This window comes from Centrocercus urophasianus, unplaced genomic scaffold, assembly GCF_019232065.1.
Source record: "Centrocercus urophasianus isolate 14NV4802_14NV808 unplaced genomic scaffold, USGS_Curo_1.0 seq_10, whole genome shotgun sequence".
Lineage (NCBI taxonomy): Eukaryota > Metazoa > Chordata > Aves > Galliformes > Phasianidae > Centrocercus > Centrocercus urophasianus.
Window position 1 is genome coordinate 37,034,455 of NW_024884142.1, and position 14,110 is coordinate 37,048,564.

The following is a 14,110-nucleotide window of genomic DNA, read 5'->3' on the forward strand; positions in this document are numbered from 1 at the left end:
AGTTTTTTCTGTATGATATGCACTTCAGAAGCACTTTGAAAGATACCATAACCTCATTTAGAACATTTTCAAATTTTATTTGCAACTATTGCAATTACAAAGAATATATCAATGTAAATTTGCATTTAAAGTGACATCCCTTTTTAATAAACAAGGTCACAAATTAGTGCACAGCTGACCTGGCCTTGGGTGATTTTCATAGGATGGAGTTTTCTCTGCATGACAGCTTGTCCCATGTCTCACACCATCGCACTGTCATAGTTGGGAAGAAGAAGAACCTGTCTGTTGCTTTTGACAAGTCACACAATAAACCAACAGCCCTGATTCTCTCTTCCCTGAACTTAATATCTAATCTTTCTAAATGGGTTGGGTAGAATCACTGTCTTATTTACAGACCTGAAGGAGACTGAAAAAAAAATACCTCCAAACTTTAAGAGATGCACATTATTACAAGTGAAACCAGGCATCATTTTTTTCCAGTTTGTTATTGTTGATGAAAATTCAAAACTGATACACAACACGCACTCTTTGCATGTTGTACTTTTGGCTTTCCAGCATTTACCTTTTACAAAGGCATTAAACAAAAGCCACCAACTTACGTAGCACATGGTTGCAAAGATGCTTTCAGGTATTCTGTTTATCAAAAGATTCAGAGCTTCTGTTGACCTGGCGAAATAAAGGCTTAAAAATGTTTTAAGCCAGAGTCAGAAAAGTTTGATTTCTATGATTATCTTGGGCATAAAAAGACAACAGTCCTAAAAAAGCAGCCCTCTGGTATAAGTGGAATGTGGCAATAGGTATGGTGTTAATTGATACTAATCAAGTTAAGTAAAACAGATTTTTAAAGCTATGAATGATGTGAGCAGTTTCACAGCAAAATATTGAAAGAATACCACGAAACCAAGTTTGAAAGTTGAGCAGATGTTGTTTCAGTCAACAGAGATGTGTAATGTCAACTACACCAAAATGTCTTCTAAAATAAATTTCTAATGCAGAAAATCTGATTTTAAGTTTTGTCCTAGCTAGTAGTACCTTTTATTTAAATTGGACCCTAACCTCATCAGACGATACATAGCCCACACTTCCAGATATTTATAATAAAAAAGCTTTTATTTTCAATTGAAACAAATGCACCATCCTGCACTCGAAGGCTATAATGAGCCGTAAGCATATTCCAAGGTTGTATCAATGGCAACAGATTTGTTTCACCTCCACTGAGAAGTTACATAATGCACTCTTAATTGGTAAAGAAAAATTAAACTCAGCCTTCTCAAAGCTTCTGTACTGCGTTTCTTGTTTATTGTACAGTTCCACAGTCAGACCAAGAGTTTGCAGTGTGTGCAGATATCGTAGTTAATTAACGGTATTGTTTTAATCATCATCTTCCTCCTCTTCCTCTTCTTCCTCAAAACTGTCTTCAAAGCCCTCGCTGTCTTCCTGGTCCTCATCACCTTCTATTGCTGTATCCCATTGAGGATGATTTTCTGGCACTGGTTTTGCTTCATGAACTTCCAGCTGTAATTGAATTAAGAGAAACAAAGAAAAGAGGGAAAAAAGAGTCACAAAAAACACAAACCAGACTATAAGAATAAAAACAGAAGTAAAAAGGACGTGCTGCACAAAAACGACAGTTAAAAAAAAAATCTGTTTCTGGTAAATAGGCATGCTGGATTTTCCTATTAACTGGATGTATGTAGGCAGAGAGAAATTGCATGGCAGAGCTCAAGATTCAAGGCCAGAGCAAATTATATTGCAAAAATTCTGCAATATGAAAAAAAAGGTGTTAAAACGCACACACTGGGAAGCATCACAAACTTTAGTTCTATTTAATCCAACATAATGCTTCCACTACTGGGATCAGGCAGATTAAATAAGCAACATTAAAATTAGAACATACTGAATTCTTAAAGCTAATGGGGCTGTTTGTTTGTTTTTAAACAGGTTACACATAATCTCATTAAACATCACCTTCAATGGTTTAATCTGGTCCAAACCCATATACGAATCTGATCTTAAATAAACTGTGTACTGGTAGTTTCCAGGCTTGCCCGGTGCTGGGAATTTCAGCTCCACCTGCAAAACAGAAACCATTCCATGAATTCTTACTACTTTGGAGAGACACATTAAAACAAACAACTGAGTACTCTAATGAACAATAAGTACTACTACAGAATAATACTTTTTTTTTTTGAGTTTCTTATGAGTGACATATATCTGAGAATCTCTACGCTATAAAATATCTACAGAAAAGAGACTGAATAACCAAGAACAATAACTCCCATTAAAGACAAATAATGAGTCATTTTTTCCCCCCAATTTAGACCAAAGCAGCTCTACATTTTTCAGTACACAACATCGCTCTGTTATACACTTCCTACATCTTCAAAATCCAAACAGGTTTAAAAATTGAGTCTGCTGGAAGTATTAGCTTAACTCTTCTGTTATTTGAATTGGAACATGAAATCCATTTCGAAAGTACAAAATACACCAAATCTCCAGTTTTCAGAAAAAATGAAAACACAGCAAAAACTTATGGTCTCAGAAAGGCTCATGCGAGCTGAGGCTAATTAATTTGTCACTGCTTCTGTTTTTACAGAAAAAGAGGAGTCAGTACTTCTTAAACATTTGAATAACTTTCTCATTCATACAAAATGATCATTTTGTATGAATGTGGGTTTTCATCAGCTATTGATATCAAGAAAAAAAAACATATGATCTGGAAACAAAGTTAAAAGGCCTCTTAATTTTTTTTTTTTTTTTTCATTTTTTTCCATTATCAATTTTCACAGTTAAAAGGCTCTTGTCTGCCTCTATCAGAACAGTAAAATTTGTATGACAGTAAACAGTAAAAAGTATGACAAGTATGAAAAAGTTAGAATTTAAATCAATTAAATGTATCTGCATATTTGCATACCATGAGACACTTCAGTGTGGTTTTGTAATATTCGAAAAGTAAATTCTTCCAGTACTTACCTCTTCTTTATCTTTTAGTGTACAAACATGATATGGCATACATATTAGCATCTGCTCCTTCCGATCGGCAATATATAGCCACCACCACTCTTGTTTTTCCTTTCAGAAAGGAAAGAAAATAAAATCTTAAGAAAAGACAAGTCACAAAAAGATGCTTCCACACTTGACAACTGGCAGTTATGACTCACTGGGCCTTACAATACGGATACAAAGGTTTGCGTGTGTCGGGTCGGGCAGAATGGATGAGTTAAAAACTTTTGGCTACGTATTAACAAAAATAATAGTATATGCTGCATACTAAAAGCAACCAGGTTATCACAAGTAGCTGTTTGACTCCAAAGGCTTCATTCCACATAGCCAGCCTAAGATACCTTGTCAGTCACACAACCATTCTGAAGAATTGTGCCCATAGAGAATTACTGAGCAAATTTCACACTGGAGCAATATCATCCATTCCATATAATACTACCTTGGTTCTTCTGACAGAAACCCAGCCTGGACGAAAAGCGTGCACAGCAAAGCATGCCACAAGATAGTTAAAAGTGCTCTTCCCAGTAAATAATCTTTTTCAGGAAAGCATGTATTGCCTCGGTTTGCTTCTCCTCCTCCAAAAGACAGGAATCTGCCGAAAGTTGGAATTTGGACGTAGCAATGTTTCACTTCAAGGAACTGTATGCAATACTGATATTTGTAAAGGATACCAAACTGTTGTTTATCATACACAGCTTTTGAAAGAACTACAGGTTTCGAAGGTACGAAAGGTACTAACGCAGAATTCCTAAACAATTTAAATGCAGGTCACCCCTCATAAAAGACAGCAAGTTACCATGCAAAAATAATAATTTATCTCTCAACCGGATTTTTAAGACTGTGGTGCAGTTCAGCAGCAACCATTCTCAAATGGAAACAACTGCACAGCTCCTTTAACCACTACTGTACATCACTCCTTTAACCACTACTCCTTTTTGGCTAACCCTCTAATACACGTTTTAGAACAACAGCAACAAAATCCTATGTTGATTTAATAAATAAAAGCTTTCTATTGGAAGGTTAGTTCAGTACCACAATGTAAGTTTCCATAATTCCCTAAAGTCTTCTCTTAAGAAAAAAATAAAAAATAAATAAAAGAACAATACATAGCAAAGAGATGGGGAGATGAAAATAAAACAGTGAGGAAAAGGAACAGGAGACAAGTTTAATAGTCACAACAGTATAAATTTACCTTTAAGGAGAAAATGGGGATGAAACATCCTATGCCTTTTAGACAATTCAAATGTTACACTGCTATGTTATGAGACAATTCCTACACACTCCTGACAGTCTGGTAACTGGTCAGGTTTGTAACAGAGTGAAGCCCTAAAGAGGATGTCTTATCATAGCTATGTAAGTTGAGCTCCAAACCAGAAGACCAATTTTTGTGTATTTATACCACTAACCACCACGTGGATGTTTCAGTGCTGCAAGAATGCTGCTCTTTTGTTTTTAAATCTAACAATATTGGAATATTAGTAGGCTGCCCAGACAGGTTGTGGATGTCTGTCCCTTGAGATGTTCAAGGCCAGGTTGGATGGGGCCCTGGGCAGCCTGGTCTGGTATTAAATGGGGAGGTTGGTGGCCCTGCATGTGGCAGGGGGTTGGAGATTCATCATCCTTGATATCCCTTCCAACTCTGCCATTCTGTGATTCTATGGAAGGGCTGACTGAAAAGGTGTAGAGGGCTTTAATGACACTGCTAAGCCTTGTCCAAATTCCAGAGGTGGAAACCAAATCCTGCTAACGTGTAGAAGTAGATTTTTTTTTTTCCCCCTTTTTGAACACTTTAGGACCAGTGTTTCCTGGTCTGAAATCCATATAATGGAAGTAGAAAATAAAGAAAAGAAAAACTTAAATAATTTAATTTTTCTCTTTAAAAGTGGCTAATGGCTAATTTCTATGCAAGAAAAGATTACCATCACCTCAGTGAAATATTCAACTAGCAAAGCATAGATTTATAACAGCAGAACACACACCATTAACCAAAAGATCCTGATTGGCACTGCTCCATCCCAGAGCAAAGGAGTGTAAAATTGACTCAATATGGTAATGCCCATCCTTCAGTGTATAAAAGTAAAAGCAACTGCATCACAGCAAAGCATTACTCCGTGTGTTTACAACAGCAGGCACAGAGAACAGGACACAAAACTATTTGGCCACTGCTTGGGACCAGAATTAGTTACAAACAACTCGTTTCAACTATTCTCAGCGACTTTACTTATGACTGTCCTATATGATTATAAGCCATAAATTACATTAACTCTAAGTTTCAGCAATAAATAATACACTGTCAATTTCCTTAACAGCTGTAGTGGAGAAGTAGAGATATTTACTTCCTAGCCAAGAGGGTTCTAAGAACAGAAAGCTAGACAGTGTAAGTAGTACAAGGACTGCTGTGATGTCACCCAGCAGCAAGGCAGTACTACATAGCTGCTCACTCACTCACCCACAGTGGGGTAGGTGGGGAGAATGGGAGAAAAAGTAAAACTTGTGGGCTGAGATACACAGTTTAATTGAATGGGAAAGGAAGGGAAAGTAATAATAATAATGATAAAAGAATATTTAAATAAGTGACGCACAATGCAACTGCTCACCACACACTGATGCTCACAAGCAGCATCTGTTCCCCCCAAATTCCCCCCACTTTAATGTCACACAATATGGGATATCCACCTGGCCATTCTGGGTCAGCTGTCCTGCTGCTGGTCCCTCCCAACTCCTTGTTGGCAGGGCACCATGAGAAGCTGAAATGTCCTTGACTCTGTGTCATCACTGCTCAGCAACTAAAACATTGGTGCGTTATCAGCATTATTAGCATTCTAAACCCAAAACACAGCAACATACCAGCTACTAGGAAGAAAGTTTATCCCTGTTGACACCAGCTTATAGATCAAAAAGACATTAATGTTCGAAGGATTCTATAGCATAAACTCTTTGGAAGTAAAACTCCTGAACACAAAGTAATTCTTTACAGAAAGGACAACTGTGCAAGAGTGTCATTTCCTGCTTTCTCATTGGGTGGAATTTCAAGTTTATGTCTGTGAGAATCTGGCAAGCTAACAGGCAAATGGGCAAAATGCCCTTTAACAGATGGGTGCAAGGTTTGGCATGCCAGTGAACCAATATGCTCACAAAATTGGAATAGCAGGGCCAGTTTCTACCTAAAAATGTCAAAACTACAATCTGTGCAGTTTCTGGATTTACGGATGTGGAAGCAGAAGATAATTATTTAGGAACCTGCATAGATTAAAGATTCATCGCTGGCAAAGCAATCAACTGCCTAAAAACTTACATGATGGTGTTAGGACTGCCTCCTGAGGACCATTATATGAGGCTCAGCTACACTCAAATATCCATAAACCTTACAGGGATTGATACAACACTTCATCCTTAACACCTCTGAACTGGCAGTGACCACAATATAAGTAACAGTATAAATCACAGAGGAGAAAAAAAAACCCAAAGTGCTTTGTTCTTCAGATTTTACAGGTTTGAATATGCTCCAACTGCAGGACTAAGTACAGCTGCATTTAACTTTCAGGAAATCAGTGAAGACTGGAAAACTTACAATAGCAATACCATGAGACTACACGTGTATCTTTCAAGTTCAAACATACAGTTCAGTGCTAGATTATTTTTTTTTTTTAGCTACACTACTGTGTTTTTATCACAAAATCCATCAGCAGCTGTGTGTAACACAGCTGAGGTTTAGGCAGCTTATTTCTTAAGAGTAAGTTAAAGCAAAGTCTCTGATTGAAGCCTGGAAGCTCTGGTGCAGTAAAAGAGAGAAATACTAATTGTCAGCACCTTTCTGGTCCTGGGCTTAGCACTTACTCACTGCTTGAGCATTAAGATTAGTTGTTACAAAATTGGACATCATGAGGCAGCATAATTCTCACATAAGGTCTTTAAGCAGACAGTTTCTTTGGTATAGTTTATAGTATAGTATATATTGCCTGGCTCCTTAGAAACAATTAAGAAGAAATCACGTAAGAAAATAAAGGCTAATTGATCCCTGATCTTGCAATTACACCCTCACCTCTACAGAGGTCCAGAAGACACGTGATTCCCACACTTCACTTCCTAAAGTTGGCAGATCTGGTTAAAAGCAGTAGGAATAATAGGATCACAAGCACAGGGACAAAAGGGAATGCAACAAGCATGTGTTTAAAGAGTCCTGGGGAGTGAAGAGGAGGAGTAAGTATACAGCACCCTTTTCTTCACCTATGTTTTCCTGTTCTTCCTCATCCCAGTTACCTCCTTTAAAAAGGAAGCACAAGCTTTTCACACCCTCTAGTTACCAGAGCCAGCACAATGCAGGAGAAGAGATCCTAGATTAGCACCCTAGTCAATCAACAGGGAAGCAAAGGGAACCCTTAAACCACTGGCCCAGAAAAAAAGCATGCCCAAACACTCCATTCTGGTTCCAATCTGATCATCCCCCAGAAACCTAACTTACTTGCTCAGAACATAAAAGCCACATTTGAAAAGTCCCACCTTTTTCAAAGTTTCATTGTTGTGATGGGTTTTCAGTTACCTGTGAACTGGTCAGCAGTTTGCATAAGAAACAACCAATGGGACTTTCAACATCTAAGGCTGCCACAGAGACACCACCTTTTATGTACAATCCTGAAGCACTTTTCTTAAATACATCCCCGTTTCCTTTCTCTGACACCTCCTCACACCTGCCCTTGTGCTTTTAAGCTCAATAGACAAGACTGTCTATTGCAAGTCTGTGACTGGCTTGCACCACTTCCAGAATACACTCTTGTACAGGGGCAGCTTTGCTAACCCTCTCCAACTTCCACAACTTCATCTCTAGCTTCACCCTTGTGTTGCCACCCTGCTGTTGCACTGAATCAAGCAGCAAGTCAGGACTACCAGCGATCTAAACAGCTTCCCAGACTCTGCTGTCATTACTGTTAACACAGGACAGGAACTCCCTCTCTCACAGATGCTTGCAGTTTGCTAAAGAAGTATTGTTATACCTTAATTCTGTACTAGAGTTACTGCTGGGCTTTCATGCTCCATAGCACAAAGGGAAGAAAAGTACTATAAATTAGAACACTGTATCAGAAAAATTTAATTCTGATTTTATCCTTATGTAATAAATCAGCAGAAGAAAACCTTAGCTTTGTTGCTGTCAAGAAGAACTTTTAATTATATACAATTTTGCAAGTCTCTGGGTAGAAAGAATAATGCAACAGTAGGTTTTATGAAAGTATCTGAGGGGAGTTAAGAGGATTTTAGAAATTCAAACTTTTTAAATTAAAGATCAGCAACTTTTCAAGTATTAAAAGATTCTTTAAAAAGCCTCAAACTTCCTGTAAAATATATAGAGAGCAATTAATTATATAAATTCTTACGACTCACAACCGTAAAAGTTTTCTATTACTGACCTCAGGAAAAAAGAGACTGTAAACAGGATGTGTTATCTTTGACTTGGTTTCAAGAAGGGCTCGTTCTTTTCTCTGTATACTTTGCTGTAATTCTTGCCACTCCTGTCAAAGACAAATTTAAAGAGTTACTATGCACTAGCCACCTCCTGGCAGAAAAAAAAACCACAAAAATAAAACGAGTGTGTATGTATGTCTCTCTCCATGGAAAAGCTATCTCTGACAAGTTCTCACACTGTGCTACATTATATATCATGAAAGAGAGAGGCACAGAGATTAGGTTATAAAGTACAATTAAAAAAAGAAAAACCAAACACCACAACAAGTAACAGTAAAACGGTAAAACTTAAGAGATCACTTCTAAGTATTTTAAAAAACAAAAACAAATCACAGATCTGCAGGGTTGTGCACCATCTTTAGAATTCCCCTCTGCAGCACTGCCTATAAGCACTATGTAAGCTGTAAGTGCCCTGATGATTTTATTTTTTCAAATCAGAAGCTTATTCTCATCCTCGATGAGGCCTCCAGCTGCCTATGGAGTCTTCTACTGCAAGACCTGTGGTGCAGAAGTCATCTACATCCATAATGCCTCATTCCCAATTGCAAGCTCTTAAGCCACAGTTTCAAAAGACTCAGCTAATTATTAAGAGTAAAGTTTTCATATCAAGCATGTATGATTTCCTTCAACTACTGCATACTTGCAGCGGTACGCAACAATAACTGCATATAAAGAACAAAGTTCAAAGGAGAGGTTTTATTTCACAATCTGTAGCAGTTAATAATCAAATTAAGCTGAAAGAAACATTACAATCTCTCCCTGAAGTTATTTTTCTCATGTCATTTTTAAGCTTTCTGTCCATGCTTCAAAGACCTTTCACTGTTCTCTCTAAAACAGACAAAGCACTTCTGCCAGAATAAGGACTGAAAACCTCCGGAGTACCAGCATTATTCCTTCATTCTAGTGTTGCCTAGCCTGAGGCGATGCTAGAGGATTAAAACACATTTTCTTTCAATCCCAGTGGTAACATTACCCTTGGAAAAAAAAAAAAAAACAACAAACTTACAGCTTCATCGTCTTTGTTTTGTTTCTCATCCTGTTCTCTGTCAGATTCCCTTTCACTTCCATCATCTTTCTCACTTTGAGAGTCCCTGTTTGTTTCTTCTTCTTCAGATTCACTTCCTTTATCAGAGATCTCCTCTTCTTCTTCCTTCACAACTACTTCCTAGTGGGGAAAATAACAACGGAAAACACAACTCTTAGTTTGTCAGCATTATGGTAGTATGTAGCATTAACAGCACATGTTTTAAGGTCAAGGCCCTCGCTTCCTATTTGAACAACACTCTTCCTGTATCACAGAGAAGTGTACAGTGAAGATTATTTTTTGACTGCATGTCTTAAGGGGAACAGGGAAGCAATGTCTCTTCTCTGTATGACATCAACAACATAAATAGGAGAAAACAGTTTCATTTTGAGGTGACATTTCAAAGAAATTATACAAAAAGCAGAGAGAATGTAAGAAAAATATCTACAACACGGCCTGAGAGATGGAGAAAACATCATGCGGAGCGAACGTAAAGGTACTAAACTTATTTAATATACCAGAGGAAAACCTCATCTCCTTTTTGCCCTTAAATGAATAGCAAAAAGTATAGAACTGTTCATCTCCCAGATGGCAGCATAACAAAAGTAATAAAAAGCGAGTAAGACAACAGCCTTCTAAACTAGATAGGCACAACCTCCAGTGGGACACAAGATATACTACTAGGGTTGTTACCTAAAACTTTACCACTGGTTTTTAAATTTCAGGACAGAAAGTACTTCAGAAAACATACTTTATAGAAGAATAGAATTAAGAGACAAAAAAACTCTGCCAATTTAGGAATGATAAACTGAACATAAAGTTAAAATATCAATGAATTTATGAGCTACCCCATTAGCTTGCTTTTGTTTCTGCTGTTTCGGTGGCTGCAATGAAGGTGGCACAGGTTTCTTTTTCAATGGCTTCTTTTTCTTTGATTTTGAAGCTTTCTTGGTTCCTTTATTCTTTTGTTGCCATCCTTTGCTCTTAACTTTGTTGCTATCTCCTTGCTGCAAGAAAGCAGTATTTAAAGTATTTTTTTCTGTTCATCAAAATTTCAGGCATTCACTGCACTTCAAGCATTTTAGCTGAGAACCAAAGTTAGAAAGCAGAGTTCAAGAGACACCTAGTAGGCGTTTCTGAAAAAGCTGCTTGAGAAATGCAAGATGAGCAACTCAAGAGAGTTTCTTTCAGTTAGGCAAGAGGAACATTTGTTCTTAACTTACTCCATCTTCTGCTGGTTGCTCTTCCGCTGAACATATAGACTGTTCCTTTTCAAACACTTCCTGACAGAGAAACATGTGAAAAGCATTAGTGCCTCTCTGTACCAAAGGAGTGAATAATGAAAGAGTTGAATTCATAGTAGAACTTAAGCTAAATACAGTGAAATTGGGTCTGAAGGGGACAAACACCACAAGGGATTAACACATAAAAATTAAACACCATTTCAAACATTTGGTCTGGGATTTTCCCATCACAAGCATTAAAAAGAAATTTAGCAAAAAAAAAAAAAAAAAAAAGAAAAAAAAAAGAAAAAAAGTGTCATCTTGTTCCAGAGAATCTGATTGTCTTATAAAACAGAAATCCTGCATCACAAAATCAAGCAGTAGTAAAATGCAAATTCTGCTCCAATTGCCAGAGCATTAAAAACTAACAGCTGCACTGCTACTCAGGGACACAAGATGACAATTAGACTAGAAATATGAAACATTAAGACAAAAACACAATTAGTATTAGTATTCTGTAGACTGGAATACCTATATATAAAGTGAACATTTTCATGCATATCTTACTTCAAAACATAAAATACACCACTGAAAACAACATCCAAAAAATTTAAGGATGTGTCTTATAGAATGATGGCAGATATGAGATACCACTCAAGAAAAAAGCATTAGATAATAGGCTAGGTCCCATTTTACACCATTTAACCTTAACTCCACAGGTTGCCCAGTGGAGTTCACTCTAGAAAGCATCTTTAACCACTCTTCTATCCACTGTCAGACCATTTAATGAATTTCTCAATACAATTAAATTTGTTTATAATGTTTAGCTTCCTCCAGTAGAGTGACATGGTACGTCAACTTTCTACTTACAGTATCTTTAGTGACATCTAAATGCTCCATTCTGAAATTCAACAGGAACACAATGTAGATACATAGACTACTTTCTGTTAAGCTTCAGTGTGCAGTCTAGTCCCCAGCAGTTATGCTCATGCTTGTATGCCCTATCTCAGTGACTTAACACAGACTTCCCACTTACTAAAACAATTATCTGAATATTACAGATGTAAAAATTTATATTATAGGCTACATTGAGTAAAAATTAGTTGTTTCTAAGTTCTTTGTTCAAAGAACATCATTGTTAGGTTTTAAGGTAAGTAAGCACAAGTAAGAAGTTTAACTATTAGGATGCAGTATTATTTCAATCACATCACATTGCTATTTTCTACTTCCTTCTTATGGCACAAGTGTACCTCCTTTATTTTGTTGTATATATGCCACACTTTGCTGGACTGAGTTTCTAAGTGTCCAAGAAATCAATGGATTTCTAGCATTATGAATCCACATAAAGGAAAATCAATTTCAAACATATAAGTATTAGAGCAAACACTTCGTTCTAGCTCAAGAACTGAGTTTCTGAATGTTTTTTTTCTGATGTTTAAAAATCACAGGGCAGTATCATCTGCCTATTCTTTTACTGTTTCCTAGTCAGCTGCAATGAGTCTGGCTGGACTTTAATCCCAGGACAGCTGTCTTATTCAGAAACAGAAATATAAGAAAGGGTTAAGAGCACAAGTCCTCAGATTCAAATTGTAATTTTACAGTGACATTTGCAAAACAACATACTAGTTCCCCAATTAAAAAATGCTTGCTTATTAGCACATAGTTGCAGTTAGCCAAATCAAACAAGTAATCTTAATACTTACTGCCATGGTCTGCCTCGTTAGTGTGACCAGAACAGTGACAAGAGAACCTACTGTAATATTGTTGCTGTCTTCATCATCCAAAACTACCATAAAAAGAAAAGCAAGGAATCTATTAACTTATTAAATATTATTTTCTGTTTGAAAAAAATCTTGGCATTGTTATGTTTAAATGTAAGCATACAATCTCAAAATATTTTTAGTAAGTATCTTATAACATCAAATGCTCCATCAGGATGAGGGCTAGTCACTCAGCAAACTATAAAACAGCAACATTGAGTTTGAGATTTTAATTGCATGGAAGTTAGGAAAAAAAAAAAAAATCAAAGTTAAGATTGTTGTGGGAATCATAATTCAATTATATTGTGCATTATATATATTAAAGTGGAACGTTTCAGAAACATGAAATACCACATACGACCAAAAGGACCTTGTTATATTAGCTCCGGGAATTGTAACTTTGATTTTCCTGGCTTTCATATGATTAACAACTCAATTTCAATGCCACGTTCACAATCATGCATTTAATTCTTTTTTAAATAGAGGCAAAGGAAAGTAAAAGAACAGCAGTGATTACTTTAACTAAAATATCAAACACTAAACCCACAGGAAAGCCTCTGAGGAGTTTATCTCTGCAGTCTATGAGCTTGAGAACGTCTCAGGGAAGAACATAATTATATCCCAGCGTAGAAATTTTATTTACCTCCCTCCCCAGGAAAGCATCTTTATTAGTTTTACATCAATGTATTTTATAAAATATTAATACAGAACTAAACAGAAAAGTATGTGCATTGTTCACTCCTCTTCGTGCTGAGTAACAAAGTATAGATAGAAGAGGTTTGCTTGTCAAAGTATGAGAAATAAATATTTCACTGCGAAATTTTAAGCATTAGTAAGAGCATTATGTGCTCTGATACAGTGCATACGAAATGTAGCCACATTTTGCATAGCATGGAAAAGTTCTGCCATATACAAAAGCCATGCAAAGGTGATCACAAAAACTCATGTAGTCAAAATCTCTAATTGAAAGATCTCCTAACTGACACTCCATACTGGAATAAACTGAACATAAATTCTGGAATAAGCACAGTTTTTTAAAGATAGCTAATAAAAGTGCTATTTCAACCAGAATTCCACGTTGCTCGTAAAATATTAAATGAACAGCTGAAACATCAGATAAGCTCCTGCAGGAAACTATAGGTGGCTTGGGAATCTGTTAAATATTGTAATGTATTTTATCTTGTCACACTATAAATCTCATGTACAAGAGCCTGTCACTCATGAAAGTATGTCATTTTCAAGGCACATAAATAACTGCGAGTTGTGTCTCAGAAGCCTCCAGAAGATTACTGCCAATAGACTACCAAAATGTCAGGAGGGTGACATATACAGAAAAGACCTGCTACTTACCCTGTGGTTTTATATCCATAGTGACATATGGAAAGCTACCAAGGACAGCCATAACTTCATCGTATTTCTTATCCTCCAGGAAATGCAGTAAGTTGCGACGATCAGAACCTTTCAAACTCACCAAATCCTGAATACTTTTGATTTTATACTGCATTTAGAGAAGAAAAAAAAAAAAAGAAAAAATCACATAGCAGTAGAGAATATAGTCCACAAAAAACTCATAATGCCATGATGAGAATCAAGTAACTCATGTCCCCATGTTGCTAATACATACACATTTGACACATTCTTAT

At 36.6% G+C, this 14,110-nt stretch overlaps 1 protein-coding gene across 1 annotated transcript in view; it reads right to left on the reverse strand.

The window, feature by feature from the left end:
- Positions 1-1,091: 1,091 nt before the first annotated feature.
- Positions 1,092-14,110, reverse strand: part of SEC63 (SEC63 homolog, protein translocation regulator) — a 54,670-nt gene continuing 41,651 nt past the window's right edge. Inside the window, exons 13-21 of the mRNA XM_042811432.1 lie at positions 13,818-13,965; positions 12,411-12,493; positions 10,708-10,767; positions 10,333-10,491; positions 9,467-9,625; positions 8,406-8,507; positions 2,974-3,072; positions 1,969-2,073; positions 1,092-1,515 (exon numbers count right to left, since the gene is read on the reverse strand). Of these exons, the coding sequence (XP_042667366.1) occupies positions 1,372-1,515; positions 1,969-2,073; positions 2,974-3,072; positions 8,406-8,507; positions 9,467-9,625; positions 10,333-10,491; positions 10,708-10,767; positions 12,411-12,493; positions 13,818-13,965 (1,059 nt within the window). The 3' untranslated portion in view covers positions 1,092-1,371. The remainder of the gene's footprint in view (positions 1,516-1,968; positions 2,074-2,973; positions 3,073-8,405; positions 8,508-9,466; positions 9,626-10,332; positions 10,492-10,707; positions 10,768-12,410; positions 12,494-13,817; positions 13,966-14,110) is intronic.